This window comes from Vicia villosa, linkage group LG2 (genome assembly GCF_029867415.1).
Source record: "Vicia villosa cultivar HV-30 ecotype Madison, WI linkage group LG2, Vvil1.0, whole genome shotgun sequence".
In the NCBI taxonomy this organism is placed as follows: Eukaryota; Viridiplantae; Streptophyta; class Magnoliopsida; order Fabales; family Fabaceae; genus Vicia; species Vicia villosa.
The window spans coordinates 166,983,749-167,008,287 of record NC_081181.1 but is presented as its reverse complement, the minus strand read 5'-3'; the positions used below and the strand labels follow the sequence as shown (position 1 = coordinate 167,008,287).

General features: G+C 34.9%; 2 protein-coding genes and 1 pseudogene across 2 annotated transcripts; all 3 read left to right on the top strand.

Moving 5' to 3' along the window:
* Window positions 1–176: 176 nt before the first annotated feature.
* LOC131650575 (7-deoxyloganetin glucosyltransferase-like) lies at window positions 177–2,160 on the top strand (annotated as a pseudogene).
* Window positions 2,161–5,561: 3,401 nt separating this feature from the next.
* Window positions 5,562–7,407, top strand: LOC131652864 (7-deoxyloganetin glucosyltransferase-like). The gene is made up of 2 exons (XM_058922844.1): window positions 5,562–6,214; window positions 6,352–7,407. Exons 1-2 carry the CDS (start codon window positions 5,701–5,703, stop codon window positions 7,284–7,286), a joined length of 1,449 nt encoding a protein of 482 aa, XP_058778827.1. The 5' UTR covers window positions 5,562–5,700; the 3' UTR covers window positions 7,287–7,407.
* A 14,188-nt stretch (window positions 7,408–21,595) lies between these two features.
* On the top strand, window positions 21,596–23,542 carry LOC131652860 (7-deoxyloganetin glucosyltransferase-like). Its single transcript, XM_058922841.1, has 2 exons — window positions 21,596–22,245; window positions 22,404–23,542. Exons 1-2 carry the CDS (start codon window positions 21,720–21,722, stop codon window positions 23,336–23,338), a joined length of 1,461 nt encoding a protein of 486 aa, XP_058778824.1. The 5' UTR covers window positions 21,596–21,719; the 3' UTR covers window positions 23,339–23,542.
* Window positions 23,543–24,539: the final 997 nt, after the last annotated feature.

The following is a 24,539-nucleotide window of genomic DNA, read 5'->3' as shown; positions in this document are numbered from 1 at the left end:
TGAATCAAATCAAGATATGTAGAGAAACGTTAACAATAAGAGCTTTTGTTTCAAAGATCTTGAGGTCTTTGGCCCCTAAGTTCGACCATGTGGTGGTAGCCATAGAAGAGTCGAAGGATTTGTCGAAATTGACAAAGGAAGAGCTTCAAAGGACGCTTGAATCTCATGAACAACGAATGACTGAAAGAGCAGCAAGCAAGTCAAAGAGTGATGTGGCTTTGCAAGCTCAGTCGGCAAACAAAGGCAAAGGAAGTTGGAATGGAAATAAAGGAAGAGGTGGCTACAACAATTCGACTATTCGAAATCAGCAAGAAGGAAACTGGTCGAATCAAAAAAATTCTCATACCAAAGCAACCAAAGAGGTGGTGCTGCAGGTAGAGGAAGAGGTGGTGGTCGAAAATCAGACAAGACTCACATTCAGTGTTTCAATTGTCAAAAGTATGGTCACTATTCTACAAAGTGTCCGAAAAAGAATAAGGATCAAGAAAGTGATGCAAAGCTTATAAAAGAAGAAGAAGAAGAAGAAGAAGAAGAAGAAGAAGAAGAGATGATGCTGATGGTCACAACAAAAGATGAAGATAAATTCAAGGAGCAATGGTACTTTGATTCAGGATGCTCATCACACATGTCTGGAAGGAAAGACTGGTTTGTCAACATAAAGCCCTCGATGAAGAACATGGTGAAATTCGCAAATGACAATACTCTAACAGCTAAAGGTATTGGAGACGTTCTAATCATGAGGAAAGATGGCAAGAGGTCAGTAATTTCCAATGTGTTGTACATACCAGGCATGAAGAGCAACTTGCTCAGCATTGGGCAGTTGGTCGAAAAGAACTACAAAGTGTCGATCTAAGACAAGATGATGAGAGTCGTCGACGCAAGTGGAAGGTTAATCTTGAAGGCTCCTATGTCTCAAAATAGAAACTTCAAGATCGAACTCGATGTGATGGAGCACAAGTTCCTTTCGACTGCAGCTAGCAGAGATGAATGGATGTGGCACTATCGACTAGCTCATCTCAACTTCAAAGACATCAGAGACTTGAAAAGAAAGAATATGGTTTCAGGACTGCCAGAAAGAATAGGGTATATACACACTCGCACATATTTATGCACAGAACTTCGAGCTATTAACTTTGACATTTATAATATGCAGATGTTAGTTATCTAACAAATGGATATTTGGAAACTAAAGTCGACAGGATTCCAGGTTTGAAAAACTTTCGGTTGAAAGACATTGTTGACATTATAAGGACAACAGATCCAAATGATATCATGTTAGAATTCTTAATCGATGTGGCAGATAAAGTTCAAACAGACTCAACTATTGTTTTGAATACTTTCGATTTCGATGACCTTGAGAGTGATGTAATAAATTCCCTATTATCTATGCTTCCTTCCCTTTACCCCATTGGCCCTTTACCTTTGTTGTTAAACCAAACTCCATCTAATCACCAATTAGCATCTCTAGATTCCAATCTTTGAAAAGAAGATACCAAATGTCTTGAATGACTTGACTCCAAGGAGTTTGCATGGGGTTTGGCCAATAGCAAGAAACCATTTTTGTGGATCATTAGGCCTGATCTGGTCATTGGTGGCTCAGAGATTTTGTCATCTGAGTTTGTCAATGAAATTTCAGACAGAGGCCTAATTGCAAGTTGGTGTGCACAAGAAAAAGTGTTGAACCATCCTTCAATTGGTGGATTCTTGACTCATTGTGGATGGAACTCAACCACCGAAAGCATATGTGCAGGAGTGCCAATGTTGTGTTGGCCATTTTTTGCTGATCAGCCAACAAACAGTAGATTTATTTGCAATGAATGGAAGATTGGAGCTGAAATCGATCCAAACGCAAAGAGAGATGAGGTGGAGAAGCTTGTGAATGAATTGATGGTGGGAGAGAAAGGAAAGAAGATGAGGAAAAAGGCAATGGAGTTGAAAGAGAAGGAAGAGGAGAACACTAGTCCACGAGGTAGTTCATTCATAAACTTAGACAAAGTTATTAACGAAGTTTTGCTTAAACAGAATTAGAATGTTTTTCTGCAATGCAGCATTGTACAATTTGTACTACTTTGGTTTTCATCTATTTAATGTACTCGATTGTCAAGCAAAAATGATGAATCTTTTAGAAGTACTAGTTGTATTTAGAACTTTTAAAAGATATCAGAAATGAAACCGCAATTAAAAGAATTGAAGTGTTTCCGACAAATCAAGAACGAAAAAACCAATTCAATTATGTTAGCAAAATATCTGTCAGAGTACGAATTAATGGTATAATTTGGTTCGATTCGGTTTAAAATAAACCATTACAGTTCAGTTAAGTTTTACTAATTTATATAACAGTTAAGTTCACTTTTTCTTGGCGAACCTAGCCCTGAACAGCCCCGACATCTAGAACTTTACAAGCTATTACAATTCATTTATGTACTATATTTTAAAGTATGTACAAGTTCAATATTCTATTTGGGATTAACACTATATAATTTCATCTTTGCACAGTTACTACATTCTTAGCCAAGTCACTATCATCATATCATGAGAAACAGATTAATTAGAAACTAATTTATTTAAATAGTCTGTTCTACATAAATTTCATACTTCAGTAAACCAAAGTTAAAAAAAAAAAAAATTTAGTATCACATTGACATTATGTTTGATATGGTTAATAGTTTTCAGATTTGGCATTAGCCAATATTTATTCCAATAGTTAAGGGTTAATACTGGAATATTCATATGCAATTTTCAAATTGCATATATATGTTAAATCATAGCCAATATTTGAATATTGAATTAAAAGCTGGTCCTTTCTCCAGTTGATTTGATCTCGGTTACATTCTTGTTTGTCTAAGAATAAGTTGGTATTCTTGTTTGTCTACGAATTAGTTGGTACTACAAAAGAGTAATGGATAACACGAGATAGATAATTGTCATTGGCGAGAATATAAACTATTGGAATGATAATTGGTTGGGCCATACGCTAGGCATAAATTGTCTACAAAAGTAGCAGATCTAATAGACGGTACTTGGGTTATTCCGCAATTCATCTAAAATCACTCTCTGGAAATTGCCTCAAAAATCAATCCTACTCAGATTCGAAATAGGCAGCTGGAGGACAAGTTAGTGTGGATACACTCAAGCAATGACATTCTGACAGGAAAAGAGGCCTTTATTTATCTATCGAGAAAGCAGCATACTATAGAGTGCGCCAAACTTATTTGGCAGAATTTTATCCCGCCATCCTCCTCATTCATGATTTGGAAAAATCCCTTGTGATGAAAACCTAAGGAAAAGAGATTGCAATATGGTATCAATGTATGATATATGTAACAAGGAGGTGGAACCAAGTGCTCACATATTATTTGAGTTTTGTTTTGCAGTTAACATTTGGAAAGAGGTCACTAGGAAGTTTGGCATTTTATTTTTACCAACAACAAGGGATGACCTATTGTGAATGATTAATCTAGGTTGGCACCTCAAAGTCAAAGACGATTTATTCACCTTTGCCTCATACGATTCATTGGTTTTCGCTAACTAGAAATGCGATGTGTTTCCAAAATTAAAAAACAGGAATGTATGTTGCACAAAGTAGCATACTTGTACTCATGATGGTGATTTGGAAGAAGTCGAGAATTATGTGAATGAAAGTAAACAGAAATGGCTCCCAGAGATAGGAAAGTTGCGGGAGGGGCTATAGTGAGAGATCGTCATGGTGGATTCATAGGTGGATTCTCAGTCAACTTAGGTGAGGTGAATGTCTCGAGAACAAAAATTATTTCAATCATGATAGCTATAGAGAAGGAAGAGACTAAAGGTTGATGAAACGTTTGTTTCAGAGCGACTCAAAAAACAACCATTTAATGTTTGCAAAACAAAGAGATAATTCTCCAGGACCCTCAGAAACAGATGGTTTAACAGCAAAAATCTTCGTATGAACTTGGTATACACTCATATTTATAGAGAAAAAAACATGCGCACAGACAAGTTAGCTAATCATTGATAGTTATAATGGACTTCTAGTGGTGGGATTCCCTTGATCATTTCATTAGAGAAGAGTTCTTTAGGGATCAATTTGACTTTTAATATTTTAGATTCGCTTGATTTATGTCTCAGGGGATTGGCCTTTGGGATTTTCTTACTGACTTGACTGTTTTGGTTTAGCTTTTCTTTTTTTGTTTTTATGTTCTTTTCTATCATCTGAGACTGAGTTAGGTCTATCCCCCCAATTTTTTTACATACTTTTTTAGTTTATATATTACAATTTGTCTTCTCAAAATTTTTTTTCTTATATTATTGACAAAGTTGATCTCGTGTTTGTTTTACCAATTTTCATTCTTTACATTTTTTTAACTGAATAACCTATTGAACAATGATTTGAAGACCTCGCCAATTTGGTCTTTGAAAATGAATATTATAATTAGTGAAAATAACAAAATATTAATTAAAATAATAATAATGACTAATTTATATTTATCTCGAAGAACTTCAAACTCTACTCCTTAAAATTAAAAGCTCAAACTCTTATCATTAAACTTGTACCTTGGAAAACATATACTAATGAAGAGAGTAGAGGGTTGTGTTTATGATAGGAACAACTTATCCATCACTAGAAGTGAAAACTGCAAAGAAAAGGTGAACTTGAATTTTATGCAATGTGATTTTGGAGATAACCTTGAGCATTTGTTAAAAGGACTAATAATTTGGCAGATGTCCAAAATGCAAATTATAGCCAATAGACTATTGATAAAAATACACACACACACACACATATATATATATATATATATATATATATAAAAGTCAATTATTTTAATCAATTTGCTTTTGTTTTCTTCTACAACTTGAATCTTTTTATCTGACAAATATATTATAAGTGTCTTCTAGCTCAACTAGGAAACTGAAACCCTTGGAGGTGGTCCACTATGATGGTATTGTTGGATAATATCTTCTACTTCAGTGGTTGTTGTTCCATGCAAGTATTTGTTAGATCTTTGAAAAGATATTGTGTTGTTATCCTGCTACACATTTTTCAAATGATTCAAGTGGTTGACCCTTAATGTTTGGAAGGTGTTTTCCTGAGCAAGAATCTCCAAACTTTTCTTACTGATGTGACCTAGTCGTTTGTGCCACATTTCTTTTCTTGTGTCTTGAGCAACATTGGTCACTCCCTTATTTATCTTTCCCTAAATAATGTACAAAGAGCCTACTTTTTTCCAACGAAAAACAATGATGCTTCCTTTGTTAAGCTTCCCTCCGCCGACTCCAAGATTTTCTTTGAAGTAGAATTTCCAATTAAGTCGTATAATCTTGTTTTGCTTTAAGATTTGATTTATAGTCAATTTTACATAAATGTATCTAAATATAATTTATTTTATATTAAATTCACTTTTACTTTAAAGACAATAACTTTGTGAAATTAATTAATTCAAATCAATTCTCACAATTGCAAACCAAAGGCAAAACTTAAGTTTGTGCCAACAAATTTTTACTTCTCTCACAGATTAAAAAGTGGTGGCTAGACAAGTTTGCATCAACAATTTTGTTAGGTTATTTCATTTTAACAGAAAAAAAATCCCAGACTGAATTTCAGTTTATTTCCCTTGTTTTGTTTCTCTATTTCCTTTCCAGAATCAAACAAAATTGACTTATCCCTATAAAACCACTGGCTAATCCCTTCGCTCAACATTCAAACACAGAAACTCCGAAATGGATGATAAAAAGCCACATGCTGTGTTGATTCCATATCCAGTTCAAGGCCATATCAATCCATTGTTCAAACTAGCAAAGCTTCTTCACCTTCGAGGCTTTCACATAACCTTTGTCAACACTGAATACAATCACAAACGCTTTCTCAAATCAAGGGGTCCAAAAGCCTTTGATGGTTTCGCTGATTTTACCTTTGAGACTATTCCAGATGGTTTAACTCCAATAGATGATGATTGTGATGTTACTCAAGATTTGAATTCTCTTCGTGAATCAATTAGAAAGAACTTCCTCCAACCGTTCCTCAAACTTCTCTCTAGACTTCACAACTCCGCAACTTCTGGTCTTGTCCCTCCAGTTACTTGTATAGTTTCTGAGATTAACATGTCATTTACTATACAAGCTGCTGAAGATTTTGCACTACCAAATATTCTCTTTTTTCCAGCAAGTGCATGTACATTATTGTGTATTTTGCACATTCGTTCCTTTGTAGAAAAAGGTCTCACACCAATCAAAGGTACTGCTAACTTAAAGTTCTTTCTTAAGTGCATATATACAATAACTATTACGATTATTATGGATATATAAACAACTATATACGCATAATTGTGTGTGGAACTTCAAACAATTAACTTTGATATTCATGATATGCAGATGAGAATTATCTTACAAATGGATACTTGGAAATCAAAGTAGACTGGATTCCAGGTTTGAAAAACATTCGGTTGAAGGACATTGTCGACTTTATAAGGACAACAAATCCAAATGATATCACCTTAGAATTTTTTATCGATGTGGCAGATAAAGTTCATAAGTACTCTACTATTATTTTGAATACTTTTAATGAACTTGAGAATGACGTAATAAATGCTCTATTCTCTATATTTCCTTCTCTTTACCCAATCGGCCCTTTATCTTTATTGTTAAACCAAACTCCACATAATCATCAATTAGCATCTCTAGATTCCAATCTTTGGAAAGAAGATACCAAGTGTCTTGATTGGCTTGAATCATGGGAACCTGAATCTGTTGTTTACGTGAATTTTGGCAGCATCACAGTTATGACTCTAGAGAAACTTTTGGAGTTTGCTTGGGGTTTGGCCGACAGCAAGAAACCATTTTTGTGGATCATTAGGCCTGATCTTGTCATTGGTGGCTCGGTGGTTTTGTCATCTGAGTTTGTCAATGAAATTTCAGATAGAGGTCTAATTGCAAGTTGGTGTGCACAAGAAAAAGTGTTGAACCATCCTTCAATTGGTGGATTCTTGACTCATTGTGGATGGAACTCAACCACCGAAAGCATATGTGCAGGAGTGCCAATGTTGTGTTGGCCATTTTTTGGTGATCAGCCAACAAACAGTAGATTTATTTGCAATGAATGGGAGATTGGAGCTGAAATCGATACAAACGTGAAGAGAGATGAGGTAGAGAAACTTGTGAATGAATTGATGGTGGGAGAGAAAGGAAAGAAGATGAGGCAAAAGGCAATGGAATTGAAGAAGAAGGCAGAGGAGAACACTAGTCCAGGAGGTAGTTCATTCATAAACTTAGACAAAGTTATTAACGAAGTTTTGCTTAAACAGAATTAGAATTATTTTCTGCAATGCAGCATTGTATTATCATTCCCTCTCCATTTTAAGTGTACTAGAATATTAAATAGTCTCTAAACTATTTTTTCATCCTTCAATTTCACCCCTCTATATTAAGTTTAATTGTTAATTATCAAATTCGCTATATTAAATTGTTATTATTTTTTTTCCTTTAATAAGTAATTTTTTTTATGGTGAAATTTGATCCATATAATCGACACAACTTAGTGGGATAAGCTTTGGTTGTTGTTGTTATAGTAGTAATCTTTGGTTTATGGTAGTCCCTTAGAAACATGTGTATTTAATAAATTCATAGAATATAACTTGTTCCAAATATTACTACTATAACTCTTTGAAACACTGATTTCTGATTTATTATGCCTATCTGATTGGATATACTTATCATATTTAAGTGGTTAAATAATAAACTCTACAAATAAAGATGTACTAGTAATCGTTTACATGTAAGAAAGAGAAAATGATGCCAACTTGACAGTGACTAATGAAAGGACTAAATTGGAAGATAGAAAAATATCTTAGACTCTCCTTAATATAAGAAAAAGTTTATTTTTTATGTTCATTGAAGAATCAATGTATTTAGGCTATATATAGTTCAATAACATTGATTCTTCAATGAATCTAAAAAGTAAACTTTTTCTTATATTAAGGACCAGAGGAGTATACTTTAGAGAACAAATTGGAGAGACATTAATAGTTTATGGAATAAATTGGTCAGTGAATTGAAGGTGGAGAAGAAAGGTAAGAACATAAGGCAAAAGACAATTGAACTGAAGAAAAAGGTGGAAGAGGACACAACACCTAGAGGTTGTTCATACATGAATTTGGACAAAGTGATTAAGGGTATTTTGCTAAAACAAAACCAAACTTAAGAGACTCTTAATTTCTCGATCTTCTCTTATTACAGTGTATAGGCATGTGCATTGATGCTAGGAAATAATGAGTTCCTGATGATGGAATAATCTAAGGAATTTTCGAAGTATTTTGAATTCCAATATCATGTGAATCATTCATTTCATAAAAAAAAATCCTTTAGCTGACATTCTCTAATATTATACAATACATATAGTTTTGTCAGGAACAAGTAATTTATATTGAATTTCAACCTATGTTATTAAGTGTAAACACTGAACATCAACATTTTAGTCAGAAACATTGTAACGATGCATTCAAGTTCATCAAGTTCATTCTTCATAACTAAAGATCACATACCTCTATTTTCCCCTTCAGTAATGTTTGATTGATTCCACCTCTATTATATTCACATGCTCTACATTGTCAGCTTCCAGATGCAGAAATTGATTTGAAAGCATTTGAATTTAAAGGTTCTTCCCTATACCAGTAAAAAGCATTCCTATATTTCTTTGTTTATAAAAAGAGGTTATAATAAAAGTTTGGCATATTTAGTATACAAGTCCCTTAATTTAATTTAATGTTCTTTAATTTAATGTTCTGCTTTAGTCCCTTAACTAAAAAAAACCTTAAGTTTTGGTGACATGGATGTACAACGAGGCTCAAAGTCTAGTCTAAACGTGACCAAATATTTGTACTATAAAGTAGGATTTTCACTTAATCAGGGGTGTTCAAATGATGACTCACATTTGGACCTTGAGTCTTGGGTACTACAAGTTTATATATGAGAAGGGTAAAATATTAGTAGCAAAGATCACATACCTTGAGATTGATTCCTCCCAATGATGAATGTGAAAGAAGGTTGAACGCAAGCAAGCATAAACAATTTGATCATTGCCTAGATTTTGTTCAATCCAGTTGCTCATTCTAATCTCTTTCTCATCAACTTTGCAAATATCATCTCATCTCATCCACAGAGAACCACAAAATCTGTGTATATTCCCAAACCGATGGGATAGGTTCCAAAACCCTAGGAATTTGCACGCAACATGTTTACAAGAGAGGATCAACGTAGAGGTCGAAGATGAGTAGACGGTAATTTTGGTTCCGTGAATGTTGACGGTGAAATTGCTATCATTGAAAAAGTGCGGATAATCAATGGCCCTTGCCATATATTTTTGAAACGGAGATACTGCCAACTCTCGGGCAGGTTCATTGACGGTTGTCAAATTATTTTTAGTGATCATTTGTATACTTTATAAAAAGAGATTAAATTCAAATATAGTTTGATTATTTTGATTTTGTATTTAAATTATAATTTTAGGCAATATCACATTCCACCCCTTCAATCTCTTAGTCACCATGACAAAATTTTAATTATGCTCTCTGATTGTTTAGATATGTATGAGGAAACACTTTTTTAATAAAATTTGGTTTTTTTCGGAGGTGAATCAACGGAAGCATAAAACATATAGTGAACGTTAGAGAAATGTAAATTAATTCAGTTCAGGAAATCTTCCGTAAATATATCTATGGAAGGTGTTTAAAACAGAGTTTTCCGTAGATGTACCTCCAGAACATTCTGTTGTATTTTAAATCAACTACATTTCACTCCAAAACTTAATTTTATAACAAAAATGGAACATCAAATTATAGGACATCAAAGTAGTGCAATTTAAAGGCAATGGAATATAGTACACCAAAAGAATACATCGTATAAATCATCCAAATAATGTCATATACATAATCAAAATAAAGTACATAAATGTAATCAAAATACAATCATAGGTATCACTACTCTGTGTGTCGGACAACATCCTCATCCTTTCCTCTACCTCTGGCCCCGCCTTTGCGTCCACCACAAATGTCCCACCTGTCTTGGCACGATGTCGATGATACAAAAATGTCCCATCTTCCACCCTAATGATACCATTCAGTATATGCCTGTGATTAGACCCCTCAAGGAAGAAATCATCGGCAATGTGTGCATGCGTCATGTTAAGTATCTCACGACATCGAGAAAGAACATCGTCAGTGTGGTTCAACTAAGACTAATGAGTCTGCAAGATCTCCTGATAGGCTGGTCTGGGTGGTGGTCCCGCTGCAGTGGGGATCATGTAGGGGTGTGACACCGTGAAGTATCAGTGATGTACCCATCGGCGCAACTCCATACTACCTCTGATCTAGACGCCCGAATCTCATCCAGAACCATGTGATGCTTAAAGTTTACAAAGACCTCATCTTTTGGCCGACAGATCATCAAGGTAGGAGCAGAGACAAAAGGGTGGCGAGATATCGTCTGATAGTAGCTGAATTGCCACATGACGCGCTCTAGAAGATAACGAATAATGATGGTCGAACTGGCAGCTAACCATCCTATATATAATGCAACGTCATCCCACGGAACCGTCTCACGGTGAGTAGCGTAGTAGTCATATCAAGTGTCCTCGATAGCCAAGCGGTCCAAATACTATTAGTACGGATCCGACACCTGGTTCTCTCTAAGTGGGGACGAAGGCACTAGCACGGCCTCAGTGTAGCCAGGCATCTATCCCTAGCCAATGATCATGGGGAAGTAACATCTCAGCAAACGTTGTCTGTGTATCTCCACCTCTATTGGGTCACCAGCAGCCTATTGTGCCGCAAGGAGCTCGACATCATATCTTCGGGTCAAGAAGTTAAACCGCATGTGTGCGCCTCGGGTTCGTTCCACCTCCTCAAGCGCGTCCTTAGGATCAGCTCTGAGCTTCTAAATCAGAGCCTCTTTCGCTTCCTCCTTCGTCATCCTACTGTGACTAATGAGGGTACCCCATATAGGTATATGCAGGAGGCATGCGATGTCGTCCAAAGTAATGGTAACCTCACCATGTAGCAGATGGAACAACGATGTCTCTGGGTGTCACCTCTCTGCAAATGCCATCTGCATCCCATTATGTATGATATAGTACCCAATCTGGCAGAGGTCCTTCAGCCCAGAAGTTATGAGGACATCCAGAAACCACGGCTCCATACACTGCTGCAGAGAGGCAATCTATCGATTAAATTAAGTTTTGAAGTTGTTGGAATGTGTTAATCGTTGATGTTGATGTTGACGTTCACCTCCAAACTCGAGAGAAAACAATGAAGTTTGGTGGAAGTTTGATTTTTGAGGTTGAGAGAGATTAAGAAAGTAGAAGATGAAAGATATGAGAATGAGGGAGGAGAAACAGTCTGTCGCGAATATAAGATCAAATACTTCCATAGATGCATAACTAGAAGAATTCCGTATATGCACCTACGGAACAAATGAACTTTGACAAAAAAGGTGCTTCCAGATATACATCTACGGAAGCAGAGGACATTTTTGGCAACTCGCGTGGTGCATAAGAGGCTAAGGGGTGGATTAAGAGTTTTCCTAATTTTATTATTATTATACGTTTATCAAATATGTTCAGCTCTCGAAATGTATGAAGATAAGAGAAGTTGGATCTACACTAAGTAACTATGGCCCGAAACTTTCGATGCAATGGAATATAGGTTGATCTGTGATGTAATGGAATAGAGGCTGGCCTGCAAAGTTATCACTCTAACATTCAAATTAGTAACAGAGTGAAAATGGAATTTGAATAGAAAAATGAATTATACTTTGAGGGTGACTTCTGTTCTCCTTTAAATAGGATGGATTGTTGGCAACCATTTCTCTGACAGACATTTCTCTCCATTAATGGGCTTTACTTATTGGGCCCTGCTATTGGCCCATATTAGTTTCCCCGAAGTTGTTGTTCCTGCTGGGTAGGGCGAGGGTTTGTGATGTGCATTACTATCTGACCATGGAACCTGCTGACGCAGATGCCTTAGACGGGACACAGTTTCTCCAGGGGAATGGACGCGCAGGAAGTTGTATCACATCACTCTGTTTTCACAAATGCTCATCATTATATAAATATATTTATCTAGTGATTTATGTTGATGACATTTGAATTACTGATGATGATTCTAAGGGAATCAGGACTTTAAAACAACACTTATTTCATAACTTTCAGACTACGTATTTTCCTCCTCTTAGTTACTTTATAGGAGTTGGGATATCTCAATTAAAGTCATGTATTGTTATCTATCAAAGGAATTATTCCCTAGAAATTTTGAAGGAAATAAATCTTACATATTGTAAACCGAATGACACTCCTATGGACCCTAACGTAAAGTTTCTCCTTAATTAGACTGAGCCATATAATGATCTAATAAGATATCTAAGATTTATAAGAAAATTGAATTATCTTACCTTGACTAGACCTGATATATCTTTTCCAGTCAGGGTAGTAATCAATTCTTGAACTCTCTTTGTGACAACCATTGGAATGCAATTATTCGAATCCTTAAGTATATCAAAGGATGATCACCTAAAAAGGGCTTGTTTTATGTGATAGAGGCAACACTGATACCATTGGATATTCAGATGTTGATTAGACATGATATGCAAGTAATAGATGCTTTACATCGGGTTTTTGTGTTTTTAATGGTGGAAATCTGAATTGAAAAACTGCTCTCTCCATCAGAGTTGATCTTTTGATCGAACTGGATAAACAAATCTTTCATCTTTTTTTCGCCTTATTCTAATATTTTTTTCTTTTTGATTATCACTGTTGAAAGCCATTTATTTGGGTTGCTACTGTTGTTTGCCTTACATATAAAAGTGTTGATTAAAATTGAACCTTGTCATTATCACAACAGTTGTTGTTGTTGTTAATTTATCATAATTTAAATTTTGTTCAAATTATAGGGGTTTTGCGACGAAAAACCATTTCCACAATAGTTTTTCTATCTTATCATGAAATTCATAAACAATAGTTTTTCCTAGTTGTTGTAAGCATTGTATAAATGTTTTGTCATTATGGGTGCGTTTGATTTGTAAAATATGAAGTACTGGACAGAACGGTACTAGACAGTACAGAACAATATATGATAACTTTTTGTATTGTACTATGTTTGATGGTTACTGTACTGGACAACAGTGTAATTTTTATTATAACATTTTTTGATATATAAAATATTAATATTATATTTATAAATTAAAATATTAAATAATCAGAAAGAGAGTAAAAAAATAATTTTTTGATTTTTTTTATTTATAATTAGTGCTTGAGACAAAAAGTTGTTCCATGGTTTAGTGGGGGACAAGAAATTATGGTTTTGTCCAGTACCTTGCCAAATTTTTTGTCCAGTACCATGATTAGTTTTTGCATCAAACAGAGTATAAAAAAGTTGTTCTGTCCAGTACCTCGTTTTTTAGCAAATCAAACGCACCCTATAGGTGCAAATATGTAATGTATCAAATATTTATAAGTTCTCTTAGTAGAGATTTTGTGTGTCCCAAATATTATTATAAGTATTGTACATTTAGTTTTGTAAGCAATGTAAATTTTATATTCAGTGTTAAGTTCTTGATAAAATACAAATTATCTGATTATGCCATATAATTTATAGGTTCTGTGAAAAAATGAATTAGGTCAGTTAAAATGAGATTCATGAAAAAAATTGGTTATATCCCTCGGGTATTAACAAAATCTGGCATAAATACTTGAATTTTTCTCTGGGTTATTAACTAAAACAGAGATGTATATGGCGAGTGTTACATAGTTATGAAAATAAAAAAATGTTGCTGATAGGGATCAAAATAATGATCTTTTCACATATATCCTCAGTTATTCAAAATTCGAGGGGTAAGGTGGTGGTTTTTATGAAGCCTTTTGTTACCTAGCCTCTATAACTGAGGTAAAATCCCCTTCGCGTCCGACGTAAAATGGATATATTTTTTGTAGTGGTATTATTTAGGATATTATTGTATCAAATCTTTCCTCTCTTAGTATATCTTTTCCTAGTGGGGTTGATTAGGAGGTAATAACACTTTCCCAACCAAGATAAAATATGTTATTCATAGTAGTGTTTCTCTCGCGTTGATTCAACCGTCCAACATTATGTCTCACCCAACATCACAAGTCTTAACACAATAAAATTAATTTTTTCCTTCAACTGAAGTGGTACCTTTGTGTCACATAAATTACCTGAAATCCTACTCTATTTCAACCACTCAGCTTGAATTTGATGGTTTACACCCATTTCATTTCTCCATCATTTTGTATTATAGACCCAAGATATTTAAACCATATAACTTATGATATGTTATGATCTCCAACTTTCACCTTTAGGTTAGAAAGGCTTCTTCTTTTGTTTCTTACATTCCATATATCTCTTCTTACTTCTTTGGCAGTAGTCATCCGTTTCTAAAGCTCGTCTCCAGGTCTCCACCTTCTCATTTAAATCCTAATTTGACTATCAAAGTAGGACTATGTCATATGCAAAAAGCATGCATCTTAGTGCTACCTCTTGGATTTGTTATGTGAGAATATCCAAAATTAAAGTAAGAAGGTAAGGTTTAGGGTTGAACCTTGATGCAACCCTATTGTAATGGGGAAATCGCCTGTCTCTTCACCCTGTATCCGCACACGTTGACACCCTTTCCTACATATCTTGGATAGCTTGAATATATGCAATTCTGACTCATTTCTTCTCTAACGTTTTTCACAAATTCTCTGTAGGAACTCTATCATACATCTTCTCCAAGTCCATAAAAATTAAGCAAGTCTTGTTTTTTCCATCCGATATTTCTCCATCACACGTCGTAGTAGATAGATTTCTTCAATTATTGACCTTTCAATCATAAAAAATATTGATTATCACTTACTTGAGTCTTTTTTCTTACCCTCAGTTCAATCATTCTTCCTCATAAATTCATGGTATGTGTCATTAGTTTATTCACTACAACAGAAAAGCCATACTATAAAAGTTTGAAAAGGGATATCACAATGTTTGACCAACTATTGTAAGGTAAGGGGTGATTGTATGTATGACGTGTATCTGTGATAATAAGGCATGACACGTGCTACCTATCATAATGGTTACGCTAAACAACCGTTGTGATATATATATATTTAGGTAATGAGTTCGAAACCCAGCAGCAATGATTTAGTTGGAATATAACTAACATTTAGTTAGAGTTACAATAGATAACCGTTGTGGAAAGTACCTTGAGTTAATTGTATAATATATATTGCTTTTTTTCCATACACCTCACTAAACAAATACAACCATTCAAATTGATGAAGAAGAAAATAATTTGAAAATTAAATTATTCTTGCAAAACAACCTAAACAAACCACTATTTTTCGAATTGCATGCATGTCATAACTCATATCTTGCTCTTTAACATATAGAATATGGTTCAATGGCCTAAGTCTTTCATAGAATTGATTCATTCTCTTCTAGTTTATTTTAAATAACATTAATCTATTGCCTAAGTCTGTCTCATCATCGTCACTATCATGATGATTGTGACAATGACTTATCATCGTAACAATCATGATGATATAAGATGGAGAAACTTGTTAATGAATTAAATGGGAGGGAAAGGAAAGAATACGAGGCAAAAGGCAATGGAAATGAAGAAGAAGGCATATGAGAATACTAGTCCAGGAGGATACATGAACTTAGACAAAGTTATCAATGAAGTATTGCTTAAAAAGGATTAGATTTATTTTCTGCAATACATCATCCTGCTACTTCTTTGATTTTCTTCAATTTAATGTACTTCGTTGCTAAGCAAAAATGATTCATCACACCTATTAGAAACTATATGAAGTTTGGAAAAGTGAATTTGGTTTTAGATTTGTTAAATTTAGTTCTAATAATATTTAAGTCTGTGTATCTCACCTCATCTAAATCACCATCATCCTGTCATGCTTTAATTAGTGCCTCAGTAAATCTACGCAACAGGAAGGAAAATCTCACGTGAGCGTCGCGGGTCTTATCCACCTCCTCAAGCGCATCTAGTGGATCAACCCTAAGCTCCTCAACCAGAAGCTCTCCCGCTTTCTCCTTTGTCATCCTACCGTGACGGATAAGGGCATCCCTGATAGGTATATGCAATAGACATGAGATGTCGTCCAATGTAATCGTGATCTCTCCATGAGTTAGATGGAAGGAGGACGTCTCAGGGTGTCATCTCTCCGCAAAAGTCATAAGCATCACGTTGTGGATCAGGTTGTACCCGATCTCACAAAGGTCCTTCAGACCAAAGGCTGTGAGGACATCCTGGAACCACGCCTCCTGTGTCTGCTCCAAACATAATATCTTCTGCCAATGGTTAAAGAAATTTTGGGTCGACCTATCTTGAAAATTTCCAATGAAAATAATGCTAATAACAATTAATGTTACGAATGATAAATTTCCAATGAAAAACTAAAGAATTAATGGGTGCAACGTTACCTCTCCATCCCAAACATGTCTGGCAGTATGGTTGGCGTACCCTGTTAGTAGTGACGTATTGGAGGGACCCCTAGGTAACCCTCATCAGCATCCTCCTCCAGTGGGTCATCACCCTCTGGAGGTGGCACCGGAGAAACATCATCGGCAAGAAGTGGTACAGAACTATCCCGACGAGGTCTACGGGAGGACGAGGTTTGTGATGTACCATCACCGGCATCCCGAGGCCTCCAGGATGAAGAAGTGGAAGTGGATGGGGCCTGTGCACTAGGCTGCGGAGTAGGCTGTGACGTAGCCTCATCTGTGGCCTCTATTGGAACTGTTGGAACACAGGCGTCAACTCCCTCTTCCCATGTATGAGTTTCTCCGTCCTATCAACCATAAGGTCTGCAAGGTATAAAAAATAAATTTGAATTAGATACAACTAAATTATAAAAACAAAAGAAAAAAACCATTATTAACTCTAGATATGTACATAAGAAAAGCTTCCGTAGATACAGATACAGAAGAACTCAACATATATAACATATGAGTTTGTTCTAGAGCTGCATCTACGAAAATACCCTAACGTTAACTTGTTCCGTAGATGCACCTTCTGAACCTTCTTCAACTCTTCAAACGCGACAATGGCGTCTGAAACCCTTGAAAATCAAATTAGTGAGGCCCTGATCGTCCATTTTACACAACAAACAATACCTACAATGTCTTTAAACTATATTTCTAAAACCATCTAAGAATTTCTACACCTAAAAGTATATTCATACTCTTTAACGGGAAATGCTAAACAATATCTTTAAAACTCAAAATTTTACCGATTATATTGAAATTTGAATGATTTGGAGTGTGTTTATCGTTGAAGTTGATGCCCCTTGTCGAACTCGAGAGAAAAAAAGTAAGTTTAGTGGAAAAATGATTTTCGAGGATTGAGAGTGTTTGGAGAGGGGAGATGAAAAAGTTTTATAATGAGGGAGGAGAAGAGAGTCTGACGGGAGTTAATAAAAAATGGTTTCGGAGATACATTACAGGAATGCTTCTGTAAATGTACCTACGGATCAAACCAACGTTGAGTAAAAAAATGCGTCCGGAGATACACCTCCAATTTTTTTTTTGAAAACGCACATGGTACCTAAGAACCCCAAGGAGTGATGTAAGAAATTCTCTATAAAAAGTCTAGATCTTTTCTATTTATATAAAAAGTCTGACCTGACCTATGCCTATATACGCTGGACCGTTGACCCGCATTAGTCGGTCTGATCTATTCACACACACACACACGCCCCACACGCACACACACACACACACACACACGACACACACGACACACGCGCACACACGCACACACACGCACACACACGACACACACGCACACACACACACACCCATACACACGACACACATGCCCCACACGCCCCACACGCACTCACACACACGCACAAACACACACACACGCACACGCACACACACACACACACACACACACGCACACACGCCCCACACGCACACACACACACACACACACACACGACACACACGACACACGCGCACACACGCACACACACGCACACACACGACACACACGCACACACACACACACACCCATACACACGACACACATGCCCCACACGCCCCACACGCACTCACACACACGCACAAACACACACACACGCACACGCACACACACACACACACACACCCACACGACCCACACGCACACACACACACGACACACACACGGCACACACACGACACACACACACGCACACACGACACACACATGATAGCAATTAAAAATGAAATTAAATTTTTAACAAATATCAATTTTCTCATTTTTTATTGGTTGTGTCTAAAAATATGGATTTAGGTTCGTATCCATGCAAGTATTTCTCATTATTAAAAATGTTCCCTTGAAAAACACGGCCATGTAATTTGTTTGTCACGTCTAAGATAAAGGAGAGAATCCAAATTGTCACCTTGTGTAAGATCACTTCATGAAAACATATGCTTTTAATTATGTTACTTACATATTCCGATATTAATCCTTAATCATGAAAATACTGGTACATTCACTTCCAGGACTAGATTGACAAAATAGAAACAGAAAAAAAGCTAATCCATATGGTTAAAACTAATGAAACACTACTTCTTTTATTTATTATTATCCTTATGTTATGTATAATGCAACAAATACAATAATAAAAAGGTTTATATGTAATTGGTTTGCAGATTATTATTGTTGTGGTTTTTGGCTGTAGAGTTTGGACATGGCAAAGAATTTTTAAAAGGCATAAGTACATTTCTTGTTAGTGTGATTTTCTTGAAGTTATTAATGCTGATATATAATTGGCATGCCATCACTTGGTTTCTTGGCATAGCATCACTTGCTTTCTTTCCATAGATTAATTATTTGTAAGGGAAAAGATTTTGTTTTTGTGCTCTTATAAAAAATGAATATTTCAGCAATTAATTTTACAGCTATATTGGATTTTTAAAAAAAATTTAAATTAATAAATTTAGAGAAGGTTGTAAATTTTAGTAGTTTGTTTAAAATTAGTGACGGTTTGAACTATCACAATTTCACACTCATGACAGTTTAAAAATGTTGCAATTAGTATTAAAACAAAAGCGTCGAAAAAACATTAAAAACGAAAAAGCAAATAAAATTCACGACAATTTGAAACCGCCGCAATCAGCATTGAAAACTAAACACCAAATAAAATTCACAATTGTTTAAAAGTGTCGCAAATAACTATTTAAGTAACTGTAAAAAATAGTAATGACGGTTTTTCAAACTGTCGCAGATCATGCATGCTGACACATATGGAAGAATAAAAACAGTGGCATTCCAATTATTGTGGCGGTTGCAGTAAAAAAACGCCACAACATATTTTTTCATTGTAGTGATTTGTAATGTTTGCTTAGTCGAGCCAATGACAACAACAATCAATTCTTATCTCACTAAATTGTGTCGTGTACATAATTAGTTTCCGTCATAATGTTCTATTTAATATCATACTTATATCCACATGGTTAGTATCGTGATCTTTCTTAATAATGCTTTTTTATAGATTTTTCATGTCTTCTTTCATGTGTACCAGTTTGACTCCTCTCTATCTAATCTACTATCCTTACCACAAAATTTATAGGTCTTCTCGCTACATGCGCAAACCACCTAAGTCAATTTTTCATTATCTTTTCTACTATAGGTGTTACCCCGACACTCTATAATGTCATTTTTAATCTTATCATGTCTAGTCTTACCACAAATCTAACGCACCATTCTCATCTCTAGTACACTTCATTTATTCTCGTGTTAACTTTTAATCGTCCAATATTTTGTCTCGTACAATATTGCAAGTTTTACCACAGTCCAATAAAAAAATTTCTTGAACTTGAGCGGTACCTTAATGTCACGTAAAATCTCTAAAGCTCTCCTCAATTCCAGCTACTTATCTTGAATTCAATTGTTTACATCTCCTTCTATTTCTCCACTATTATGTATTACACCTAAGATATAAAAAGTGTGTGACTTGTGGGATGATATGGTCTCAAAATTTTACCTCTAGGTTAGAAATACTTCTTGTTTTGTTGGACTTACATCCATTACTCCATCTTACTCCTACTTAAGAGAAAGTCTTATATTTACAAAACTCATATCTAAGTCTTCAACCCGTCATTTAAATCTTAATTCAACTCTCCAAGTAAGACTATGTTATTTGCAAAAAGTATTCATCTCGGTGCTACCTCTTGGATGTGTTCTATGAGTACATAAAAATTAAAATTAAAATGTAGGGATTTAGGGTTGAACTTTGATGCAAACTTATCGTAATGGAGAAATCATTTGTCTCTCTGCATTGTGTCTGCACACTAGTCAACACCCCTTCATACATAAATTAGATAGCTTGAATATATCCAATCTTAACCCACTTCTTCTCTAGAGTTTTCCACAAAACCTCTCTAAGAACGCTATCTTATGTCTCCTCCAAGTCAATAAAATTATGTGCAAGTCTTATTGGTTCATCTAATATTGCTCTATCACACGTCATAATAGATATATCGCTTCCACTCTTTGTCATAGCTTATGGCATGACTCATAAGTTTAATCCTTCTATAATTTGCATTATTTTGTGTATCCCTATTGTTCTTATATATTGGAACTAAAGTACTTCTTATCCATTGATTCGATATTTGTTTTGCCCTCATAATTTCGTTAAAGAGTTTGGTGAGCAACTTAATACCTCTATCTTCAAGAATTTTCCACACTTCAATAGACATGTTGTCTGACCCAACCACCATACTTTTACTCAATGCTTCTTTTACCTCTTGTTTCTAAATCCGACGATAGTAATTATAATTTTGACTCTCTTTTCTAATGCCAGACCTATTAAATTTGGTGAAATAACATATCTTTCATCAAATAAATTGTAGAAATAAATCTTCTACCTATCTTTTTCCTGAATCGAGACTTTTCCTTCTTAATCTTTAACCCATTAAAAAATTTATTGAGTTAACCTAAATTAGAACACAACTAAGAATATTATGTAAATGTTTCAAATGATGCTAATCATTGAAAAAAAAAAGGTTGGTCCTTTGCAAATGTTGGGCACATTATTATTTTTACATTGCAAATACACTTATGGATCTTAATAGACGTTAATTTGGAGTTTTCATTTTTTTAGGTATATCCACTTTTCTTCTATTTGGAGTGTTCATTTTTTTAGGTATATCCTCTTTTCTTCTATCTTTGGAGTGTTCATTTTTTTTAGGTATATCCTCTTTTCTTCTTCTATAATGTAAGTTGACACACTATTACTACTAGAAGAAAAAAGAAAAAAAATTCAATGCCATAAAGATTGGTACTATCAAAGAATTCAATGCCAACAGTATAGTAGGTGGCTCCATTAGTGTGTGATGAGTTAGAGATATTAAGAGAGAGAGATAGATTTAAGTAATGGTTCAAAATTCAAACTCTAGAAATTAACATAACTACAGCTACCTTAATAACATTGGCGTATGAAAAAAATATTGTACTTATGCAGCACACTTTTAATTAAAGGTGTGTTTGGTGGTGTCCGACATGTCATATAATCAGACACCAACACATATAATGGCATCTCCTAGATTTTTTCTGTTAGTATTTTTTTTTTAGTATTTATAAATTTTATAAAATTGTCATTTTTTCTCTCTATTAAAGCACATGCTTATATCACTTGTTCCTCCACCTCATATCTTGCACACATAACATACAAACAGAGAACATTATCAAAGATGGAGAGTTTTGCAGTGAGAAAACCACATGCTGTGTTGACTCCAGCTCCAGGTCAAGGCCATATAAATCCAATGTTGAAACTTGCAAAGCTTCTTCACCTTAGAGGTTTTCACATAACCTTTGTCAACACTGAGTTCAACCATAAACGCATGCTCACATTAAGAGGTCCTGATTCCTTTGATGGCTTCAAAGACTTTACCTTTGAGACCATACCAGATGGTTTAACTCCAATGGAAGGTGATGAAGATGTTATTCAACATTTTCCTTCTCTTTGTCAATCTATGAGAAAGAATTCCCTCAAACCCTTTTGTGAACTTCTTTCTAGACTTAATGAATCTGCCAATGTTGGTCTTATTCCACATGTTACTTGCTTAGTTTCTGACTGTGCCATGATGAGTTTTACTATACAAGCAGCTAAAGAATTTGCACTACCAAATGTTTTGTTTTTTCCAGCAAGTGCATGTTCTTTATTGCATATTTTGCACTTCCGTTCCTTTGTAGAAAAAGGTCTCACACCACTCAAAGGTACTGTTACATTAAGTGTTTTTTTTTTCTTCGGAATATAGTATGTGTATATATACAATAATTATTACTATTATTATAATGTATATGTGCGAGTATATACACACTCGCGCGTATTTATACGGAACTTCAAACTTAACTTTGATATTTATGATATGCAGATGAGAGTTATCTAACAAATGGACATTTGGAAACTAAAGTAGATTGGATTCCAGGGTTAAAAAACATTCGTTTGAAGGACATTGTTGACTTTATCCGGACAACCGATCCAAATGATATCATGTTAAATTTCTTAATTGATATGGCAGATAGATTTGATAGAGACTCTACTATCATATTGAATACTTTTGATGAACTTGAGAGTGATGTAATAAATGCTCTCTTCTCTATGTTTCCTTCTATTTACCCCATTGGCCCTTTACCTGCATTGTTGAACCAAGCTCCAAATAATCATCAATTAGCATCTCTAGGTACCAATCTTTGGAAAGAAGATACCAAGTGTCTTGAATGGCTTGAATCCAAGAAACCTGGATCTGTTGTTTATGTGAATTTTGGCAGCACCACAATTATGACTCCAGAACAACTGTTGGAGTTTGCATGGGGTTTGGCCAATAGTAAGAAATCATTTATATGGATCATTAGGTCTGATCTTGTCATTGATGGCTCAGTGATTTTGTCATCTGAGTTTGTGAAAGAAATTTCAGATCGAGGCCTAATCACAGGCTGGTGTCCACAGGAGCAAGTGTTAAACCACAGTTCAGTTGGTGGATTCCTAACTCATTGCGGATGGAACTCAACTACCGAAAGCATATGTGCCGGAGTTCCAATGTTGTGTTGGCCATTTTTTACTGATCAGCCAGTAAATTGTAGATATATTTGCAATGAATGGGAGATTGGAATTGAAATCGATAAAAACGTGAAGAGAGATGAGGTGAAGAAGGTTGTGAATGAATTGATGGTGGGAGAGAAAGGAAAGAAGATGAGGCAAAAGGCAATGGAATTGAAGAAGAAGGCTTTGGAGAACACTTGTCCAGGAGGTTGTTCATACATGAACTTAGACAAAGTTATTAACGAAGTGCTGCTTAAACCTAATTAGAATTATTTCAGCCATGCGGCATTGTACTACACCAAAATGTTTTTCTACTATTTAATGTACTTTATTGTCAAATAAGAACTATGCATCTTTTAAAAGTACTAGTTGTATCTAGAACTTTTAAAAGAAAGCATAGACCGAACCATTGAACTGTTTCCAACAAATCAAGAACAAAATTGAACCAATTCAATCATGTTGTTAAAATATCTGTCACAGTACGGATTAATGGTTGCACCAAATCTTTATATTAGTTTGATTCGGTTCAAAACGAATTATTACAGTTCAATTTTACTGAACTTTGATAACACTTAGGTTCAATTTTTCTTTACAACAAATCTAACAATGAACTATCTAGAATTTAGGTTGGACCTAACTCATCCCTACAAAATCAACTTGTAGGGTGAGGATTGCTCCCATTAATAAACACAACACCGACCATATCTTTAAGCAATGAGGGACTAAATCCACCCCCTTTAAAGCCAATACAATGAAGGTGTTAGAGGCAGCAATGAAGCAAGCTAAAGAACCGCAATTAAGACGACTAGGGGCGGACCGCAATTAAGGCAGAAGTTCTAACATTAGCATTAAATGGGCAGCAAAAAATTGATTATGATAGGGACAGCAGATCCATCACTAGAGGTGCACAATAAAGGTGAACTCTTAGATTTTTCTCAATGTAATTTTGGACATAATCTTGAGTCCTTTTTGGAAGGGACTGATAGTTTGGCATATATCATGTTTTCTTCTGTACAACTAGAATCTTTGATGACGTGAGAAATTAGTTATACTTGTACTTGTACTAGAGTAAAAATGTCTTCTAGCTCAACTAGAAAACTGAAACTTAAGGAAGTGGTCCACAATCATATGATGACAGTGTTTGCCATCCAATACGTAATTACTGGTTCGACATTTTTGTTAGTTTAATATTTTTGTTAGGTTTTAAATAATAACAAATGTTTATCATAACAATTGTTTTAGTATTCTTTCATTGTCATCACACATCAGAGTAAAAATCAGTTATACTTCAATTATTTATTTAGTTTTCTTATTTATAATTTTAAAATGTTAAGAAAATGACTTAAATTTATCTTTTATATCAATGAATGCAATTTGTAGTATTAAGTCCTAACTTTCAATGATATAAAATATTTATTCAGAGTAGAAATTACATGTCTATTTTATTTTATAATTAATAAAATATTAA

What these genes read in the sequence shown, in the direction of transcription:
- LOC131652864 (XM_058922844.1), top strand. Translation starts at nt 5,701, where the DNA reads ATGGATGATAAAAAGCCACATGCTGTGTTGATTCCATATCCAGTTCAA. An exon ending in AGGTCTCACACCAATCAAAG is followed by an intron (nt 6,215 to 6,351) that starts GTACTGCTAACT and finishes CATGATATGCAG; the next exon opens with ATGAGAATTATCTTACAAAT.
- LOC131652860 (XM_058922841.1), top strand. Translation starts at nt 21,720, where the DNA reads ATGGAGAGTTTTGCAGTGAGAAAACCACATGCTGTGTTGACTCCAGCT. An exon ending in AGGTCTCACACCACTCAAAG is followed by an intron (nt 22,246 to 22,403) that starts GTACTGTTACAT and finishes TATGATATGCAG; the next exon opens with ATGAGAGTTATCTAACAAAT.